This window comes from Argiope bruennichi, chromosome 9 (assembly GCF_947563725.1).
Source record: "Argiope bruennichi chromosome 9, qqArgBrue1.1, whole genome shotgun sequence".
In the NCBI taxonomy this organism is placed as follows: domain Eukaryota; kingdom Metazoa; phylum Arthropoda; class Arachnida; order Araneae; family Araneidae; genus Argiope; species Argiope bruennichi.
Window position 1 is genome coordinate 6182579 of NC_079159.1, and position 21611 is coordinate 6204189.

A 21611-nucleotide genomic window follows, 5' to 3' on the forward strand; every position below is an offset into this window, starting at 1 on the left:
TTTGGAGATAAAATATTTTATATAAAACATTAATAATTACCCTAACTCTTCATACTGCTTTATATCCCTTGAACTGAAAAAAGCAATTCTTGGAAAATTCAGATCTTGATGATCCACATAAACTTTCACAGGCACTAAATTAGGCTCACAAAGATGATTGATAAACCTGCTAATATTTCCATAGTATCTAGCATCCAAACAGTATGTTTCACCATCCTGGAAGAAGTAAAACACTTATTAAATAATAAATAAGCAATTAAACAATAATTAATGTGATCGTTGGCTAAATAATGCAAAGATACAGATTGTTATAAGAACATCTTGATTAATATCATTTCTAAAATAAAAATCCTTTGAGTATCAATTTATTTGAAAAGATTTTTATGTCTGAAAGAGTTTTAATTTGATGATGCTATAAAATAATATAAAAAGTTATGTAACTTGAATAATAAATTAAACTCATCATCTGTAACTTATGCAAAACAAATACAAGCCAAGTATCAGATATCAAATGTACCCAAAAAGGTAAAAATGAAATACAAATTTCAATGAGAAGTACTTTTTTGCACAGTAATGTTTGTGTTTAATAAAATATAATGAAACAATAAAATCCTTTGTTAATAATAATTAAAAGCCATATGGCAATTTTTTAATGCACAATTCTCGTATGCATTTTTGTTGAATATTAAATGCAGATCTTTATAAAATATGATAACTTTGAATGTCACAAAATGAGCAAATTTCACAAATAAGCTACAACCCTCATATAAAAAATAAAACTTAAATTGCATTGTACTAAATTATTTTTTACACCACATGTGAAAGTTTCACTCTAGCTTCTAATTCACTTATAAATTGCTGTTTCTTTATTACTTTCTGTAAAAGGAAAATTCATTTGGTACTCCGAACTTTACTGTATATCACTGAAGAATATTTTTTCATTAATTACAAATCTAACAAATTCATCATTTAAATGTCAATAAAGGTAATTTTATTTCTTGTTTTCTTTTGACTTTGATTTGGAAAAAAAAAAATGTCTTGACTTAATCCTTTTCTTTTACGTTTAAAAAAATTATGGAGAAAATAAAATATTGATAAATATTCAAGACTCCTTTTACAAAGAATTTGCTTCAAGCGATTAAAAAAAAAAAAATTTTTTTTTAACTTATCAACTTGAAACTTCTTTTACTTGAAATCATGATAATACAATAATTATTATAAATAAAATATTTTTTTTTTTAATGAAACCACATGATCTTCACTCACTTCTCTATTTCATAAATGTATAGGTTTGTTTATTAATATTTTCAGAGCATGATACTTTTTCAACTTTTTTTTCAACATGGCAATGTTAATAGACTGGATATTATCTGCATATTACTTGATGAATGCATATTTTCAGTGATATTAATTTTATTTCTAATCAATCTTGTCCTAATTTAATGAATTTTTTAAAATTAATTTCAAACACAATTCTGTAGCAGTGCTTTTCATTCATATAACCAAGAACAAGAAAATAGTGAAATTGTAAATAATCAATGTGAATACTTTAAAATTTCCTATGTAACTGATAAAAATAAATATTAGATTTTCTTTTTTTTTTCAATTCCTTACTAATTCTTTAAAATATTTCAAAATTTTAAATGTTTTTCTAACAGGCTGGCATCTTTGTATAAATTAGGTGATATGAAAATTATTACAGATGATGTAATAGAGATGCTCAGACAAATCAGGCTGAAAATATTATCATGTTATTTATTATGTTTTTGGCAGGAAGTTTGTAACTCTTTCTTTTCTTTCACATTATATTTAATGAATGAATTTTTTTTTTCCCTAATTTTAGTTTAAATTCCTTTTAAGTGCTTGGTTCCTATTATGAGCTTCAAATACTTAAGTGACAAAAAAAAAAAGGGTTGTGGAATTGTTTAACAAAAAAAAAGACCACCCATAATTAAAACATTAAAAAAAAATGAGAATTAATAACAAAAAGCAAGGAGTTCTTAAATTAGCATTTCATTTAAGAATTTTAAAATACAGTACTTACTCTATTATCAAGATCAAACAAATAAGAATCATCAGCTCTTTTATCTGCTGCAGAATCAGATATCATTTCACCAACATATCTAAAAACAAGAAAATATTTGAAAAACATATATTTCTGCTTTATATATGAGAAAGGATTTTTTTTTTTTTTTTTTCTTTTTTTTTGGGGGGGGGGTCCCTCCCCCTGCAGAAATATTTATGAATCTTGCTTTAAAAAAAACAGGCCAAGCTCTATAACTGTTGACTTTAATATTTTTGCCATTTAAAACAGTGAAAAAAAAATGGCAAAGATAGAAGACAATAGGTTTTTATTCAAATAGATTTATATTCTTTACAATTGATTTTTTTTTCATGCTTTATCATAATGATTAGAAAAATATAGTTAAAATCAATATTCTTTGATAATAAAAAAATGGAGATTGGCAATTTTACTAATCATAATACAGACAACAATAAGTCATAAAAAGCTACTTACTCGCAAATAAATGTCCCCTTAGGAATATCTTTGAGTGTTCTCACACCCCACCCTTTGCCTTTTGTACGAATAAGCTGCAGCCGACAACTGTAAAGAGAATAGCCAAATATTTTAAAAACATACATGGTCAGCACAGAAAGTACCAAAAATGTTAAAATTTATCAAATTATATAAAAAATAAAATTATTTTTATATCAGATTTTTTTATAACCCTTCAAACATCAAAGTAAAATAAATTATATTTTTTCCATCTATGAAGAACTAATTCTGTTACATCAAAATATTTATATGTTTAAAAAAATTATAATGGTTATATTTCTTGACACATTCTGCAAAGCAAACTTGACTGGACAAAAAAAAGTGTCAAAATATTTTTTTAATATATCCATATCTACTTAAATTATAAAATTAAATTAAATCATTAAATCCTATTAAAAGTGTAAAATTACAATTGCATTATCACGGTAAATTTTGAATTCACTTGTAGATGGTAATAAATAATTTTTAAAGATCAAAACAGTTACTTATTTTATATTGTTAACTTATTTATGCAGTTTAACTGTAAACAGCAATTTAAATTTGCCTAATAATTTTAAGCTCTGAGAAATGATATTTCAAATTGTATAAATTATGCTTAGTTTTGTCTCTTATCCTCCTTTGTGTCATAATATAATCATAATCAGATGAAGTTTATTTCGCTTTAAGAATTTTTAGAATACAGTCTATGTTGTTTAATTAACCTCTCATTTCAAGGCTGCATGAAAACTATAGAAATTGGTATCATGTTATTTTTATTATCAAGTATTTTGTTGTCATTGCTTAGGCAATATCCTATGACCTTATTATTCTTCTATGATTGTTTTTTACATATAATAGAAATTTTACATAATTTAAGGCAATGCTCTTATTGTAGAAAAGTTTAAAAAAACATCTTATACAAAATAAAACTTTAAAAAAAACTGATAATGACATTGAGAAAAGTGGGAAACGTTTGAGGGAAAAAGACCACCATTTGAATAAAATGATTTTTCATAATTATCAAGGAGAGGAAAAAGGATGAAAATTAAGTTTGGGATGAGCATTTGTATAACTTGGATTTAGTTTATGGAAGTACATCTTCATTCTTTAAAATATACAGTGAATAATAAAATGTATAAACAATTGTGTATATATGAACAGCACATGAGATATACAGCTATTTAAAATATACAGTGCAACAACCAGTGAATGGCCTTAAAACTTTCTACAGAACTTATGTACTAGTGATTTGTTACCATCACAGAGCATCCAGACAGCACACTCAGAAAGATATTCACTCAACCATTGTTCAATTCTGAAAAAAAAAATTCTTCAACTTCTTTTTTCAAATTTAATTTTCAATTTGCATATATTTCAGAGGCAGTAGTAGCAGGGGGGCAATTCCCCCCTGTTGGCAGCCTCTTGCCCTCTCCCATCGTCGATAGATTGAGAATTTCGTCGGCAAAAGTCTTCACCTCTTCAGGATGGTTGATGGATAATGATCAAATATGATTATTTAAAAACCACCTTAAAGTTAATATATTGTAAACAGTCGAAATATTCAAGAAACTGTTAAAGTATTTGGATTATATTTGGCAAAATAATCAATAGGACGGTAGGTTAATAATATGCCGTATTTTGCAGACCATTTTTGAGAAACCGAATAAGAACTGAATACAATGGATGTCGAAGACGTTAAGTTCACAGATTTTCAGACATCTGATTCCAATGTCGTTCATTAAACTTATAATTTGTACTACTTCTGGCAATATAACCGACAAAGTAACAAGTGAATAAGATATCGACAAGGTGATAGTCTTATTTTGCAGGCAATTTTCAGTCGGCCGACTATGAACTCAATGAGGTGAGTGTCAAAGACGTTAAGTCAGTATATTTTCAGACAGTTGATTAAAAAGTTGTTCACTTAGCTTATAATTTGCATTAGATTTGGCAAAATATTCGACAAGTGAATACGATATAATTTTCTGCTGACAATTTTTGGGCGGACGATTATGAACTGAATGTGATGAATGTTGAAGACTATATCTACAGATTTTCAGATATTTAATTCAAATGTCGTTTATCAAGCTTTTAATTTGATGTACCTTTGGCAATATAACCGACAAGGGAAAATGGCAATAAGACATCAGATATATCGCTTTTTATCAAACACTTTTGATCTGTCAACTGAAATTATGTGAACTTTCAATCAGACACTGCGATGTGTGTCGATGACATTAAGTCCAAATTCTCAGTCATATGATTTAAATATTATAAAATTCATTCAGCATATAATTTATACAATAGTAGCTTTTACCCGCGACTTCGTATGCGTGGAAATAGATTGGAATTTATAGCATCAATGGCTTTATCTTCTGTTACTCCTGAGCATGCGTGAATTTTCAACACCAATTGGGACAACACAAATGTATGAATTTTCTACGCCAGTTGGGGTAACGCTATGCAGATTATAAATTTTTAATTTCCTTTATTCTGTTTTATTTTAATTCAAAAGTACTTCAGAATGAATCCGAAAGATCGATTAATTAACAATGGTTAATTTTAAATGTATCAAACACTAAGAAAATAAACAGAATTATTTGAAATAATAGTCAAAATGATGTTAAGCCTAATCTCATTGGCGTGGGGGGGGAACCCTGAAGCTTTACTCATTTGGCAATTTTTGGCGGGAAAGTTAGTTTTTAATTAATAAACAATTAACCACTCAATTAAACAGAATAAATAGTAGCCTATGTCCTATTCCAAACTATAACCTATCTCTCAGTAAATTTCATCCAATTCTGTTCAGCCGTTCTGGCATGATTGTCTAACAAACATCCATCCATCCAAACTTTCACATTTATAATAGTAGTATAGATTTAGCAGAAAAATCAATGAGCTGGCAAGTGAATAAGACGTCAAATCTTTGTCCTTCAGCTAAGATTTTATCATAGATTATGGAAAAAAATTGTTTTCATTGGACACATCGATTACCTCTGCCAGTGGAATTATTAGAGAAATTGGTGCTTTTATATTATTCAAGACAGTGTTGCTTTCCATAATTCAAATTCAAGTTCTAAAATTAATTGTCATCTTATTCATCTAATTATTACTTCCTCAGTAACAAATTAAAAAAATTATTTTATTCATTTTCACTATGAGAATTGTCTGACTAAAATCTAGTTAATGATTTAACTAAATTTAATAAAACACTCTTCTTCTGGCATTCTTGTGAATATGTATGTTAAGATGAGTTACTTTGCTGTAGCCAAATTATGTGAATTTATTATAAATCATCGGTGTAAATAAATTGTATAATTGTAAATTAAGTTTATTTAACAGTAAAATATTTGTTTTCTTTTGCAATCTAATTTATCAGGCTAAAATTATTACACTAAAGAAATATTACCAACTGCAGTTCACATCAAAAAAATAAATATTTGTGGTATGCCAGCTTTTAAGCTACACTAAAAGAGTTTATCCAAGTATACACTAAATTTGTTAAATAAATTACTACCTAAGTTCTTCAGACTCGGCATTCAATATTATGACTATGTTTTCGGAAAACATATTGTTTTTTTAAATTTATTTATTTATTTAATTTTTTCTTTAAATTACTTCTTGCAGCAAAAACTGTATAATTTCAGACGGTTCTAAATTTTCAATAGACTTATTTTTAATAGAGTTATTTTGAAGCCAAATTAGAGATATTGTGCTTGCCCCCTTGTCAGAATTGCTTTGATCTCCCGCCCCCCTCCTCAGCAAATCTCTGCTGCTGCCTCTGATACATTTTCTTATTAATATGTTACTGATTTTTATCTTAAAATAAGCATTCATTCGTCTAATATTTGATTTAAATAAAATTTATTAATTATTTTAGAGTTTCAATTACTATTAAAAGTTATTTCATGATTTATTATTAAAAATTGTTTTAATATTTCCTATTAAAAAATAATTACTTTAACTTAAATTATCATTTATTTTAAACTAAAAATAATTTCAAAGGCAACTTTAATTGTTATAACTATTACCTATAATTCTCGCAACCAAAAATTTTATTTAGCAACCCTAGATATTTATAGGTCTAATCACTCATCAATAATGCTTCACCAGAAATTGAGCTTGAGATTTCTGTTGCAATCCATTTTTTTCAAGCTGGAATTAATTTTAATTGGAATTAACTGTATTTTTAAATATGATTTTTATATTTCACCATATCAATGCAATTCATCATATTAATTCTAGCACTATTTCATTTTTAGACTTCGATGCCCTAGAATTACCCACATTCACAAACATTTTCACTTTAAAATTTTTCAACTACCTATTATATTTAATTAATTAAAGAATGATACAGGACTTTAATTGTAACCAAATCCAAGAAAAATAGACATATTTGCTCAGAATTTCTAGGAAAATATAAATTGCAAAGAACTTATTCAATTCATGTAGAAATTCTTCATGCAAAGAATTTCAAAATACAATATAATTTAAAAAATATTTATCCCATTAATTGTTATTCATTGTTTCATAAATTTTTCTTTTAGTGCTTTTACAGAGCCCACAATTTGGTAAGCATTCTCTCTTTACGTTTTTTTATTCAAGTTGCTTTTAATTTATTAAAATTTTGGACCATCTGCCTATGCATTCAATAACTAATACCTGCTTTCTACCATTAACAAATTAACATTTGTTCTCTTTAATTTCTAAAATAAATATAGTTTCATAGAGTTAGAACAAATAATTTCTCTATATTGAAATCCAAACTATTAAAAAATTTAACAATTTTAACATAATAATAATTATTTATCACTGCTAAAGATAAATTTATAATTTTTTAATGTTTAAATTAAAATTATAAATCAAATAAAGTAAAAGAGAACATTTAATTTTACATAAAAATAAGCAACATGTTATTAGAAACAATTTGTAAATTATTAATTTAATTTGAAATAATTTTTGAGGTCAATTTTTAAAAAAACAGCCCAAGATCGAACCCTAGCATGACAGATACTAAACAGATATTTTACCTACTACCCTGCCTAGATGCTCAGAATCAGTGGCAAATTAATTCGTACATAAGCTATGACGAAAGTTTGAGGACCAGTTTCTTGGAATTGACTATTGAATTGCATAAATTAATTGTATATTGCATTTTAATATTTTATTGAATGGACATTTTATATATACTACCATCATATTAAATTTCAGCCCAAATTCAATTTTCCAACCCTTGACTTCTTTTATAAATATTTGAAAATGGCATGTTATGAAAATCATTTCCATTGTCATAAATGTTTTTGAAAAAAAATAATAGAGAAATGTTTCTATCAAAAAAAAATCCACTTTCTGTGGCCCCTTCAGTAGGATCAAAACATTTGAATGTGATTTCATAATTAGATTCAAATATGCAGCTGTTATAAAATGTAAAATGCTGAAATTTAAATTATACATGCTTGTCATAAATATGTTTCATTTATTATTATATACTTTGTAATCTCCTAAAAAATTAGTTATTCAAAGAAGAAATTTCAAAGGTAGATTTTACTTGCACAAGAAAATTAGAAATAAGAAAATATGAAAATTTCTGACCCTGTTCTTTGGAAATTACAAAAAAAAAAAAATATTAAAGCATAGAATACAGATTTCAGCACACTTACGTCATTCCATTTTGTAAAACTCTGTTTCGGCAATTCAGACTCCAACAAGAACAAGCTCGATTACACTCAAACAACATAGGTGGATCAGCTAAATTGAAATTTGGTAACAGTAAGCCTTCCTGGAAATTTAGAATATGAATATTGTAAACAATCTACAATCAAATTCAATAAATTGCATAGAATATATATAGAGAGATTAAGCAGCACCATTTATATTCAAATGAATGCAAAGTATGTCATCCTAATATGTCATTCCATTAATTTGGATGATTTGACTCTTATAATGTTACCAAACCTCTAAGAAAGAAAAAAAAGAAAAAAAAGCTATATAGTGGTACTTGATGAATTAAACACATAAAAAAAAGCACACAATTTCTACATGCTGATTCTTCATTTAGAAAAAGTATTTATCTCAATAATTATCTCATCTCTTAAAGCCTTTATTATGGTCCTTTCATTGACCATTCAATATTATAATTTATTGAAGCATAATAAAAAAAATCTTTAGACAACATAATATAAAATTATAGTAGAATTTACATTAAATACTATAATAGTTAAAAATATTGAAAATTTCCAAGAATTAGTTTTTTTATGGTGATATTTAAAAACAAGGTAACACCTTTCTTTTCTCCATAAAAAAATAGATAAAGAGAAATAAAATCATTGCTCTATCTACAAATAATACACTAATATTGGGGCAAAATTAATCATTTAGATGCCAGAAGCAAAAATGCAAAATCCCATTCTGTCCACAATGAAAACATCACTTATTTGATTTATAGAATCAAACTGGTAGCATTTTGCTTTTACTGTTTTTGTTAAATAACAGTTTTTCACCTAAGAGCAAATATACACCATATAATTATTTGTCTTGCAAAAACCTGGCACATATTTAGCAACTTTGACCCAATTTTTTGCAAAATTATATAGGATTGGAACAGATAACACAAAAAAATTTGGTATCATAAAATCAAGAATCTAATTTCATCATATTATAATTTATTTCATTAAATCCACATGTGGATTATTTAATGAATGAAAATCATTATTTTATACATCAATGTAATTGTTTTCAAAATAATCCTGAATTTTTTTTTAATATATGAATTTTAATATATTATTTTTTTAATATATAGTCTTGAATTTCTCTCAAAATTTTCAGAGGTAAAAACTGTGATTTTTTTTAATTTTATTTTTCATTCTACTAATTAACAAAATAGTATTCACATGAATTTTTGCAAATATTTTAGATAATTTGAAAAAGATAAATAACAACAGTTGAAAACAAAACAGCATTGATATTTTTGTTTCTAAGTGGATTAAATATAATTTATAATGCAATAAACACAAAAAGTATTGAACAGCATATCACAAACTACATTAAAAAAGGCTCCAAAAATAAAACAGTATAATAAAAAGCTTGAAAGAACTGTAAATAATTATTAAACTTTTATTTCTTATAATGTCTTTTTAATTTTTAAAAGATTAAATACATTAGTTGAATAAATACCTTATCATACCAACACTGGTAACTGATACTGGCACAAGTACAACTGGCAGTAGAGCAGTCATCTTCACAGTGACATGACTAGGAGGAAAAAAATTAGTAAATATTCTATCTAATTAAAAATATTACTCAAGTTATTTTTATATTTAAATACATAAAATTAAAATGCCAATACTTTATACAAGCTATAAGAATCCAGATCATTAAAAAGATTTTCCACAATTTTTTTATTCAAATACTGTGAAGCATAAGAAAAATTTCAGCGAAGGTTTTGTAATAATTAATTAAATAATTTATTTCAAATAAATTTTAAAAACTTTTTTGATCTATATTTTAAAAATATCTATATTTAACAAATTTTTATTGTTTCTATATTTTATCACAGTAGAAACATTTTATAAGATGTTTAAAAAAAAAAAAAAAAAAAAAAAAAAAGGGTGTGTAAGCGAACAACAGTGAACAATGATACACAATAGAATTGTATAATGTAAGCCAAAATATGATTGCCATCTTTATTGAATAAAAATATTATTTTTTTTCTTCCATGTTGAGAGTTATAATGTTTGATTACATTTTTGCCATTTCTTAAATCCTATTAATAAATTAAAGAAAAAAATAAAGCCTGCCAGTGCTTTAATCAATACTCTCTTAGTTTTAAAAAGCATCAGATGATAAAAAGATTTTGTGTAACATATTTTAAATCAGTCATTTTTAAACTGAAAATTTTAGACTTGATGATTCATTTACGCCATGCAATGATTACTGTATCATCTAGTATTTCAATAGAAAATAAATGAATATTTTCTATCATTGATTTAAAAAAAAAAAAAAAAACTTTCCTTTACCTGCAATGACGTAATAGTGCGATCTATATTCATAGGAGTTGTTTCACAGTTTTCTGTGACGTACAAAAAATCTAAGGGAGGAGGTTCATCATCAACATCATTAACACACTGAATAGCAATTTGTTCTTTGCCTCTAGATATGTCTCTAAATGAAACAAGGAAACAAAATATAACAGTAAGATACTTAGAAGATATAGTTTTATAAAATAACTTATAATATAAAACTTTTCATATAGTCATATTCATAATATATTTCATAGCAGTACAATTATTTGGATAAATTGGAACCAGATCAAACTTACATAATCGAAAATTCAGATAATTAATGAAAAAAGATTATTTCTTAGGAAAAATAAAATTTGTATATGACATATTAATTTAATGACTACATAAATAATGTTGCTTACATTTTATATTCTCATATTATATATATATATGCTAAAAACACATGTTGATTATGTTTACTTCTCTTTATTCAGAAAGATGTTTGCAATTTACTCTTTCCCATAAACACATTCCATTTCCCATATGCAAAGCAATCCAAATAACTGATGATTCAGATAGCTTCCAGTTTGAGTAATAGAATTTCACTGATCAAGCACTTTATAATAATAATGAATATCTGAGTTATCACTCAGATCAATAGTTAGAAGATCACAAAAGCATAATTCTCATACATATGTAATATATAGTCAGCATATAGGCTAAAATTATGCTTTGCTCAGATAGCTTTGGACATATTTACAAAGCTATCAAAGCAAATATGTTTAGTTTATTAGACTTAAGTTATGCTTTATTTATTAATAAGCCTTTCTATGAGATGGCAATGCTTAAAAATAATTTAATGAACATAACACTTTTTTTTCTATATTTGAAAAAAATTAACATGCTCAAATTATTTTTATTTTACTAATAAATCAAATTTTATAAACTCCTATATTATAATATTATTCACTTTGTTTTCAATGCATTTTGTAAAAAAAAATTCTAATTTAGTATATAATTGTTCATTTCGTTGATAAATGAAAATATATTTGAAGGCAAATTTCCTGAATTACACAATATTGAGAATACAGAATCGTTAGTTCACAATATAATAACAATAAAGATGTCCAATTTTAAAGATGTTCCACAAAATATTTTGAATAAATTGAAAATCAACCATCTTTTAAAGCAAACAATTTTCTACAATTTTTTTTACATAAAAAGGCAAAAATATTTTTAAAAAATTCTTTTAATAATTTAGAAGTAACAAAATAATGTTAATATTTTAATAACTAAGATAATTGAAAAATATAATAATGGGCAACTATTCTAATAAAAATTAAAATCAATAAAAAAAAGGGGGGGCTAGGAAAGCATTTACAAAGATTTGTAAAATCAATGGAATGGAAAAATTAATAATCTCTGACATAATACCTATGCAATATCTTTTCAGCTTTATGCTGATATTTGCCAGAAATCTTCTTCAGTAACATATTTAAGCTCAAAGATAAATAAGTATCACTGTTTTTGTCAATCACACACTGTAGAGGAAAAAAATAATGAATATGAGAAGTAATCATATGAAAATGGCCATTAAAATATTATATTTATGTGTTAATTGCAAAAACCATCATGTATTTCAAAAATAATATGCGATTAATTATGGATACACATTTATAATACAAATTCAATAAACAAAAATTATCCAATAATATTATATTTTTAAATAAATGCTCTAAATTTGATTTTTTTATAAAAAGCATTTTTTTTAAAAATTAAGCATAACAATTTCACTTACAAATGTTCAAAAAATAATTTTAATTATCGCAATTGTTTGAAATCCTCATTTAAAAAGAAATAATAACACAATAGCTCACACTTCCTAAACAGATTCCTTTCACTTGCATTGCCTTACCAAAAAGAAAAGAATAATATTTAGCAATGTATATAATATTTAACAAGGTGCCTTCATTTCCTACATACAGTTTACGATTTCAGTCTCATTAAATTAGCATATGTTTTCTACCGTTCATTATTGCTTTAAAATTAAGAATCTAAAGATTATACTGAGATTTACACTAGCAAATAAGAATTGAAGTTAATGAGAGGTTAGAGATGATTTAGATTCTCTAAGATTTTTGAACTATACAATTCATGATTATTTACAATTCAAGGTTTATTTTTGAAAATTACTTAATATTAAAATTCTTTAAAACTTTAACTTCTATTTAAAAATTCTTCTGTATACTGTATGCAACATGTATGTAACATTTTAATATGGAAGATTATTATAGGTTTTTCAATTTTTTTAAATATGGATACATAAGATATTCAGAACATTTTTTTTTATATATTTTTCTAAACTAAGCCTTTATACGAAACATTTCTATAATTTTCTATAAAACTTACATTACTACCTAATACATCAAAATAAATTTTATAATTTTTTTTTTTTTTAATATTTGAAAAGTTTAGGGTTTTTCTACTAAATGTGAATTTTTACAAACACTTCAGACCAAGCAAAAATAGGAGCTACCAAAATTGTGAAAATCTTTTAGAAAAAATGCATTTTTGAGATTCGATGGCTCATAGCAGCAATTTCATTAAGATAACTATCATAAAGTTATTTATTGAAACAAAGTATTCTTCTGTCATCATGTAACTTTGCTATAATTTTTTTAATAATGCAAAGTGGACATAATTTGAGAAATCATATTCTTGGTTATATTATTTCCTAAATAATGCAAAATTTTATTTTATTACTGCAAATACTATTGCTATTAAGAGTCATTAAATCTCCAAAATGAACTTTTCACAAAAGGTTTCCACAATTTTGGCCACTACTATATATCCTTTACACTAGAATATTATATCCATATTTGTGCATAACTGCATATGTATTAGTAAAGGAACTGTTGCAAAAGTTTTTTGATATTTAAAAATATTTCCATATTATACGAATTTCAGTAAGAAATATGAAGCCCCTCCCTCCTTCTTTTTAATCCCAAAAACTGCAAAGCTCTAGAATGGACCATCATTATGCAAATAATTTAGATCGTTTCTCAAGTTATTTAAAATAAATGTTTTTAAATGTTTAACATTATGAATTTTAGATTTTATAGAGAAGAAAAATCATTTTTGCCAGATCTACAGATTTGTAGATCATCCCACCGTCACTAGCATAGTTTTTTTCTGACTACTAGTATGTTTTATTTTCTTCATCTTAATAATTATTTGTCACACGTACAATGATTAGTTTATATCCTCAATAATTAACTGAATTATTTGAAGAAATATGTTTGTTGACCTTCGAAAATTCCTGGTTTATAATTTATCTAATCTGTGCATTTGATATCAAGAATTACAGTGACAATGAAGATATAACTCTAGATTTCGAAAAACTGGACAAATATAAAAATTCAAAATGTTCTAAATTAATACTTTATATAAAGCAAATAATGTGAAATAAATATTCAATATTTAATAATAATTTTTTTTTCTTTATCATATTCTTTACAATATTATTTATAGCTGTTAAATCCTCTAAGTACTTTTCAGAGCTATGCAATAAAGTTCAAAGCTTTAAACTTAAAAAAAAAAAAATAAGCTATTAAATTGTACAACAACAACAAAAAAGGATGTCTAAAGTCAATAGAATTTAGTATTAAGAATTTTTTGTTCTGTATATCAGTATCAATAAAAACTAAATTATCATACTTCAGCAGGAATCTGGTCTGTTTTGTTTTTTATTTGAACATCAGCACCTCTGGATAAGAAAAGTCTAAAAAAAAAAAAGAAAATATTTTGTCTGCTACACACAATAAAAATTTAAAATAGTTGCATCAAAAACTTAAAAACACAATAAAAATCGGAAATCTATTAATGAAATTCAAATGAAGAATTGGAAATTGAAAATATAAGAATACTAAAAGAATATATAGAAAAAAAGTTTGATTTTTTAAAAATTTAATTTCATAAAATACTCACATGCTATTTAAGGATTTTACAATAAATAAACAAACATAAATTAGAATTGCTACTAACAAATATAAATAAATGAAGGTGAGTATAGTTAAGAAAGGAAAGTGTGTAAACAAAGCATATTTGAGATGTACTGAATCATAATACTTCATTAAATCATCTTTTTAATTCACTTTGGAATTATAGATATCAATATTATTGTATTTTACTGTACAAGAAATCATTTACTTTTTTAATAAGTTAATTCAGTGCATATTTAATCATCTGTGTGTACATTTTAGAATCAAATCCAATTATAATATGAACTGACAATTCAATAAACATAAAAATAAAATATGAAACAAGATTTTTTTTTAAATCCTAAACAAACTACATAATAAAAAAAGTAATAAGAAAAATACTAAAGAAAGTAATAGCAACTTACGTAACACATGGCAAACTATCCTGTCTTGCTGCAATATGTCTGAAAAATAAGATAAAAATAAAATGACTGTCAAAATCAGGCAACATACTATTCCCAAATCCTATGCTATTCAATAAACATTGATATGATGCATAAATTAAAATTTTACTGTTCAAAAAAAAAGTCATTCAAGTTTTTTCAGCGAATTTGTGTTCATTTAATTGAAAATGCACTTCATTTCTCTCAGTAAGAGTCTTGGAAGTTCCCATAAATTACATAAAATTACCTGATTATTGTACCTAATTATTTATGATCTCTGTGCTTTATTAAAACAGTGGAGGGTATATTTTCCAATACACCTCAAATGGAGTTTTAGAAGTTATAAGAAAATAAAATATAAGAAATTATGAATGAAATTAAAAACTTTGCACCAGTAAAATGTATAGTTTCTGTTGATGAAGAATATTGTAAAGTTCCTGAAACAATAAAGTTCTAAACAGCAGCTTTCAAAGCTTGAGCTTTTACCAACCACTGTCTATTTTTCAATCAATAATATGAAATTTAATATAGCATTCAAATCATCCAAACCCATTTAAAATATATAATGTCGAGTTATTATATTAATAGCAGAATAAAAATTTGTAAAGAATTTTTTGAGTGATTTAAATGTTGCAACACTTTTAAGATTAAGAATATTTTTGTAAATAAACAAAGTATTCATGACCAAGTTGACTCCCTCATTATGATTTTATCATTTATAAAGAAATAAGGACTTGATCTAATTTTACCAATGTCATATCATTAAATGTAGTTTGATAAATTGAGTATGAAAGTGGAAAAAACAGAGATGGTGATAATAAAGCAATAACTAATGTGAAATTTAAAAAAAAAAAAAAAAAAAAAAACCTATGTTGCATTCCCCCCCCCCAACTTTACTAAAATTGTCAAAAGAAAATTTTGGGATTATTTTTACTAGCATAAACTGAGGAAGTTGACACACAATATCTGAATTTTCACAAACTCAAAATTAATGCAAGTGATCAAAGATATCTCTTTTCGGCTCTTTTGGAATCAGAACCTACAGTTTAAGAAGCTCCACATCTTAAAAAACACAGAAAAAATATTTAAAATATAATATTGTATAAAGTTGACAGTGATTGTTTATCATGTATAAGCCTTCAATCAGGCATTAATTAAAATTATGTTGCAAATTTATTAGCATATTATGAAATCAACTACTAAGCGTTACAAAATAAACACAGATTAAGGTATAAAAAGCATAATTAAAAATTTGAAATAATTTAATGAATACTGTTAACAAGTTAATAACATTAATATGCCATTTCAAAATTTATTTAAATGCTTTCAAAGTAATTAAAATAACTTACAATGGAGTATCCCCTCGCTCATTGACAGCATTTATGTCACAACCGAAATCCAAATATAAGTAACAGATATCAACACTGCCACCAAATGCTGACCAATGTAGACCTGTATTGCCTTCCTAAAAAGAAATATTTGTCTCATTAATATTACTTTTTTATATAAGCAAAGATCTGAATAAGAAAGTTCAGAGAAGTAAGGAAAAAAAAATATAAGCTATTTCAATCATTTGGTTTCATGTAATTTAAAAGTTTCTACAGCTTCAACAATAGTATTCTCATTGCAAATTATAAAGCATTTAAATTATGAAATAATATTAAATAGTTATTAGTTTCAAATGCTTATAATTTCTAACATTATTAATTTAAATTGAGAAAAATTAAAATTTGTAATTATTTTCTTTTAAAAAAATAAGCTTTTTTTTTCTTTTTTTTTTTTTTTTTTTCTTTTTTTTTTTTTTACATATAAACGAGTGAGATGTAAAAGTATGATGTAACTAATTTCTATAAATTGTTTCTATCAAAAGATATAGAAATGAAAATAATTTCCATACACAGATTTTACTACTCAGTGTAAAAATGATTTTTTTTTATATATATATATATTCAATAAACATTTTCTATCCAGTTGTACTTGCTGAGTAAAAAAATATCAATAAACAAAGCAAAATTTTATTTATATAGAAATTATATCCATAACAAAAAACAATTGAACAAAATATCTTTTAAAAAATTACTCAGATTTACAATAAATTATAGTTAATGTTTAAAAAATTTTAACTAAATCAAAAATGAAGAAAATAAATTTAACTTTCTAAAATTATTATTAATATGAATAAATATATTTTTCATATTAATAATCATCTTAGGAAGGTATTAATCATATTAAGATACCATCTTTCATTATTATGCATACATTTAATGAGCTGGAGATTCAGCTTTAACAATTTATAATTTTATGTTGAAGAAAAATTTAACTTACATTTAAATTGTAAATTAATCAGTAAAGTTGAAATAAAAATAAAATTATTCAGAAAATTGTAAACTTCTCATAATCACTTACTACAAAAAAAGAATTGATAAGTTTAAAGTAATTTTTTGATGCCAAACAAATATAAAAATCAGCATAAGAATCTAATTATTCCTTGTATCTTTTTATCCAATTAACATTGCATTTTCATAAGCCAAATATTTTACAATGAATTAAAAACAAATATATTAAAGAAAGAAAAAAAGCTTTTATAGATTCACAATTTTCACTCCAACATCTATCATCAATTTTTGACTGGCACTTACAAAAATTAAGCTTAAAACTTTTTGCATTCAGTATTTTATATATTTTTCACAATATTTTATTTACTTTTCAATACCCAGTATGTATTTTCGTATTATGTGTTTTGCTTTACCTAGATCAATAATTGTATTGTATTTAATAAAATAGAAAAAAAAATATATTGTAGTGAAATATCTCTATGTTTATATATAAAATGATATATGTATATGAAAAAAAAAATGTAATTGAAAAAGTTATCCTAAGAATTAGAATAGACAAAATTTTATCAGACTGAATAACACTTGAATCACTTACATTGTCTTTAATATTCGGATTGGCTCCTCTTTTCAGCAAATATTTTACCACGTCATAGTGATTGTGTTCAGAAGCCCAAACAATAGGAGTCCAACCACCATCATCCTAAGCAGAATATTCAATAGTAATTTAAAAACAATATTAAATAAAGTTTACTCTATTTCATACACTACTGATAGAGCATGAAATGATGATAGCTATTTTACACATATTAATTCCTAAATTTCTATCTGAACAGATGCCATTTGCTGTAGGAAATGTATTACCACATTGATTCCTCTGAGAGTCCATAAACATTTTTAAAATTTACGGATTTATGTATTTTTTTTTTTTAAATTGTGATGTTTATAATTAGAGTTACAGTTGGAGAAAATAATTAAATGCTTACATGATGTATAATGGTTAAATAATTTCTAATTATTCTAAAATAATACAATCTGATCCTTTATTCTTCAAAAATATATTTTTTATTTGTTTCTATAATGTAGAACAGAAACAGAATAAATCAAAATTGATTAATTATTTTGTTAATGATAAACAATATATACTTCTTAAACTAAATATCAAAATAAAAACCTATAATGTGTATAAAAAATGTTGCATCAAATTATTACATCACATATCATTTATAACATTCTGAATTTTAAATATTAATATTAGAGGATTTTTTCCCACCATTGAAAGATGTTATAATGTAAGCAATTTTATTCTCTTCATTATAGTATAATATCAGGATATTACAATTACAATCATATAGAGAACAACTGCAAGAAAATTAGTTATATTTTTAAAGCAACTACCTTACAAATTTGAGCTATACATAAATAATTAATTTTTTCTAAGAATCTTCTTTCATCTTATAAATGAAATACACTGATATTCAAAAAAATACGGTAGAACTTGTTGTTATTGTTTGTTAGCTTTGTTTTAACAACTTAACACAAAAACACAAAAATGTAAACAATTTGCATCAAATAGATATTTAATGAATTTTACCTAATTTTAGACTTAAGCATAATTTACAATAAATTATTGCATCCAATCTATAAAAGTCCACTGTTGGAAAAAAAACAATAAATGAAAGATAACTATTACAGAGAAACTTAATAAATGGTTTTTAATAAGGAATATGACCTCTCCTAATAGTAATGTATTGGTAAATCAATCCTGCTTTTCCTATTAACACTAAACCTAACGCAAATGGTCAAATTACCATTTTCCAATAACAGTTCCAATGTATTGGAGAAATGCTAGTATGTTTAAGTATTAGGTTATCAGGCACTAAAATGGAAATACCATTCATGCAGCAACATGTGATCAGTTTGATTTATGGCATAAAAAGGCACTTGAAACAATAAGTTATTTCTAGATATAGCCCTCAAAAAGGCTTCATCTAAAAGACTGTATTTTCAGATTAAGATGCAAAAATTGTATTGGCTAATTCATTTACAAAAAAAAAATTAAGTCTTATAACATTGCAAAATAAGCTTAACTTTTCTATCCATTAGGATGAATTCTTCATATATGGCACCAGCATATTGGTCTAACATATGTGGATTGATCTTTATATTTGACAGGAATGAGAGTTCACTCATGGAGCATATGGAGGTCAGTGTAACCTTTTGGAGATTCCAGTTCAAACATGAGAATCTGTTATTGTGTCTTTCAACAATATTAGATTTATATCTGTGGACATATTCTCCACATATAAGCACATGATTTCAATCAATCTCAAAAGTAAATCCGAATTCATTTCTGAAGAGTACAAAGATTCATTATGGTTTGATCAAGATAACATGCTCTTTCGACCAACATTAATTCATACTTCTCTGTCATCAATTAATAAGGAGACATACAAGTAATCTTCTTGCATACAATCATTGATTGGGAAGATATCTTTGATCTAAGAAAGAAATGGTTTAAAATCAGCTAAGAAGTAATATTAAGCCACTCTCTTGAAAGTGCTGAAAAGCAATCTTCTGCAAGGAATATGACATGTGGTAGACTTAGAAGAAGTCTTTTTAAAATTAAATTTTTCTAAGACTTAGAAGAAGTCTTTTTAAAATTAAATTTTCATATTGATTTCAATATGAAATTAAATTAAATTAAAAGATACTTTATGCCAAATTGCAAGACACATTAAACCTTCTAGCATCATCTTGTGTCAAATCTATTTCTACTCATAGGAATACCCACATCTTACCAAATAGCATAAATGCTGTTGGGGTTTATTGAGAATATTTTTGCACATAAACCCAAAAACTAGCAAAGGTCAGAGAAATTGTCCATGGTTTTCATGAAAATAATATATATATATATAACAGATAGATATACTTCTATCAGTTAATACAAGTTACCTAATATTTTTCATGTAAACTATATTTAATGTCTTCATTGGCATTCACTTAATAATAGGCATAAAAAAATGTTGCACCTTAACTTTTGGAGGTCAATTTATTTATTTCATTAGTGATACTTACTTGATAACCTAAAAGTAAATGAAAAACCGATCATGTTATGACAAATGCATTGCAAATATAATAAAGAAATTTAATTTCTGTTACAAATTTTTATTCATAACTTTTTGAGAAGAATTTCTATACACGGAATATTTTATTAATGAATTAGAGGAAAATAAAATACCTGAGCATTGACATCAACAAATCGGGAACTCATCAACATTTTCAAAATTTCCAGACTTCCATTTTTAGCTGAAATGTGAAAGCTGGACATACCATTTTCACCCTATTCAAAATTAAAATACATCAGAACAAACAAAAAATGCTTTGAAGAAATATATATTCATTATTAAAAAAGAAATTTCTAAATAAATTATGTGAAATTACATGATATTTACATGATGTGGTATTCATATACATTTATAATAAAAAATGCCATCTAAGTAATTCACTAAAAGTGCAGAATCAGAAAATATTATTCAAAAAAAGTTACATACTCCTAGTGATAAATAGCTCTAACTCAATTAGATTAAAGTATATTATTTCCTTCAGATTATAAACTCATAAATATGAAAGACATATTGAATAAAATTCAAAATTGTTAGGAAGTAGATTCATTTGTAATACTGACATTAAACTTTGAATAATCTAAAACAAAAGCATATAGTATTTTTGCTAATAATCCTACCAAATGTTAAAAATATCGAAACACCTAAAATTCTTTTTAATTTAGACTGGAAAATATTATTATTATGGCAATTGACTTAGCTACCAAAGATATATATAATACAAAAATGCAACTTACCTTAAAATCTGCACATGCTCCACTTTTAATTAAATAGAAAACAACATCTTTATGATTATTTTCAACTGCCAACATCAAAGGAGTATAAATCTTTTCATTTATGGCATCATTTACAGCTCCAGCCTAAAATTGAACAAAAATATTACATTAGTAATTCTTCTAAATGTCAAATAATTTGTATTCTTTAACAAAAAATTTGATACAAACACTATTAAAAAAAGTCTTATAAAACTTTGGCAATTTAACTGTTATTCTCAATCCTTTGATAATATCTTTATAACTTGCAATATTAGATATATATAAAAATTAGAATATGTAATAAAAAAATTTTTTTTATTCAGTCAGTTGTTAAATTAAACATTTATTTTTAAAAATACGTCATCATTTTTATTTTCACTAAAAACTTAATTATTATCTGCCTTATATAATCTACTCACGTTTTAATAAAAATCACATG

At 24.8% G+C, this 21611-nt stretch overlaps 1 protein-coding gene across 2 annotated transcripts in view; it reads right to left on the bottom strand.

The window, feature by feature from the left end:
* The window catches only part of LOC129983767 (histone-lysine N-methyltransferase EHMT2-like), a 38258-nt gene that overhangs the window by 1994 nt on the left and 14653 nt on the right, over window positions 1–21611 (bottom strand). For both annotated transcript variants that reach the window (XM_056093389.1, XM_056093390.1), the window contains exons 11-23: window positions 21155–21277; window positions 20534–20635; window positions 17891–17995; window positions 16309–16424; window positions 14942–14980; window positions 14254–14317; window positions 11971–12077; window positions 10552–10696; window positions 9710–9787; window positions 8197–8315; window positions 2519–2605; window positions 2045–2123; window positions 41–216 (exon numbers count right to left, since the gene is read on the bottom strand). In XM_056093389.1, the coding sequence (XP_055949364.1) occupies window positions 41–216; window positions 2045–2123; window positions 2519–2605; window positions 8197–8315; window positions 9710–9787; window positions 10552–10696; window positions 11971–12077; window positions 14254–14317; window positions 14942–14980; window positions 16309–16424; window positions 17891–17995; window positions 20534–20635; window positions 21155–21277 (1340 nt within the window). The remainder of the gene's footprint in view (window positions 1–40; window positions 217–2044; window positions 2124–2518; window positions 2606–8196; window positions 8316–9709; window positions 9788–10551; window positions 10697–11970; window positions 12078–14253; window positions 14318–14941; window positions 14981–16308; window positions 16425–17890; window positions 17996–20533; window positions 20636–21154; window positions 21278–21611) is intronic.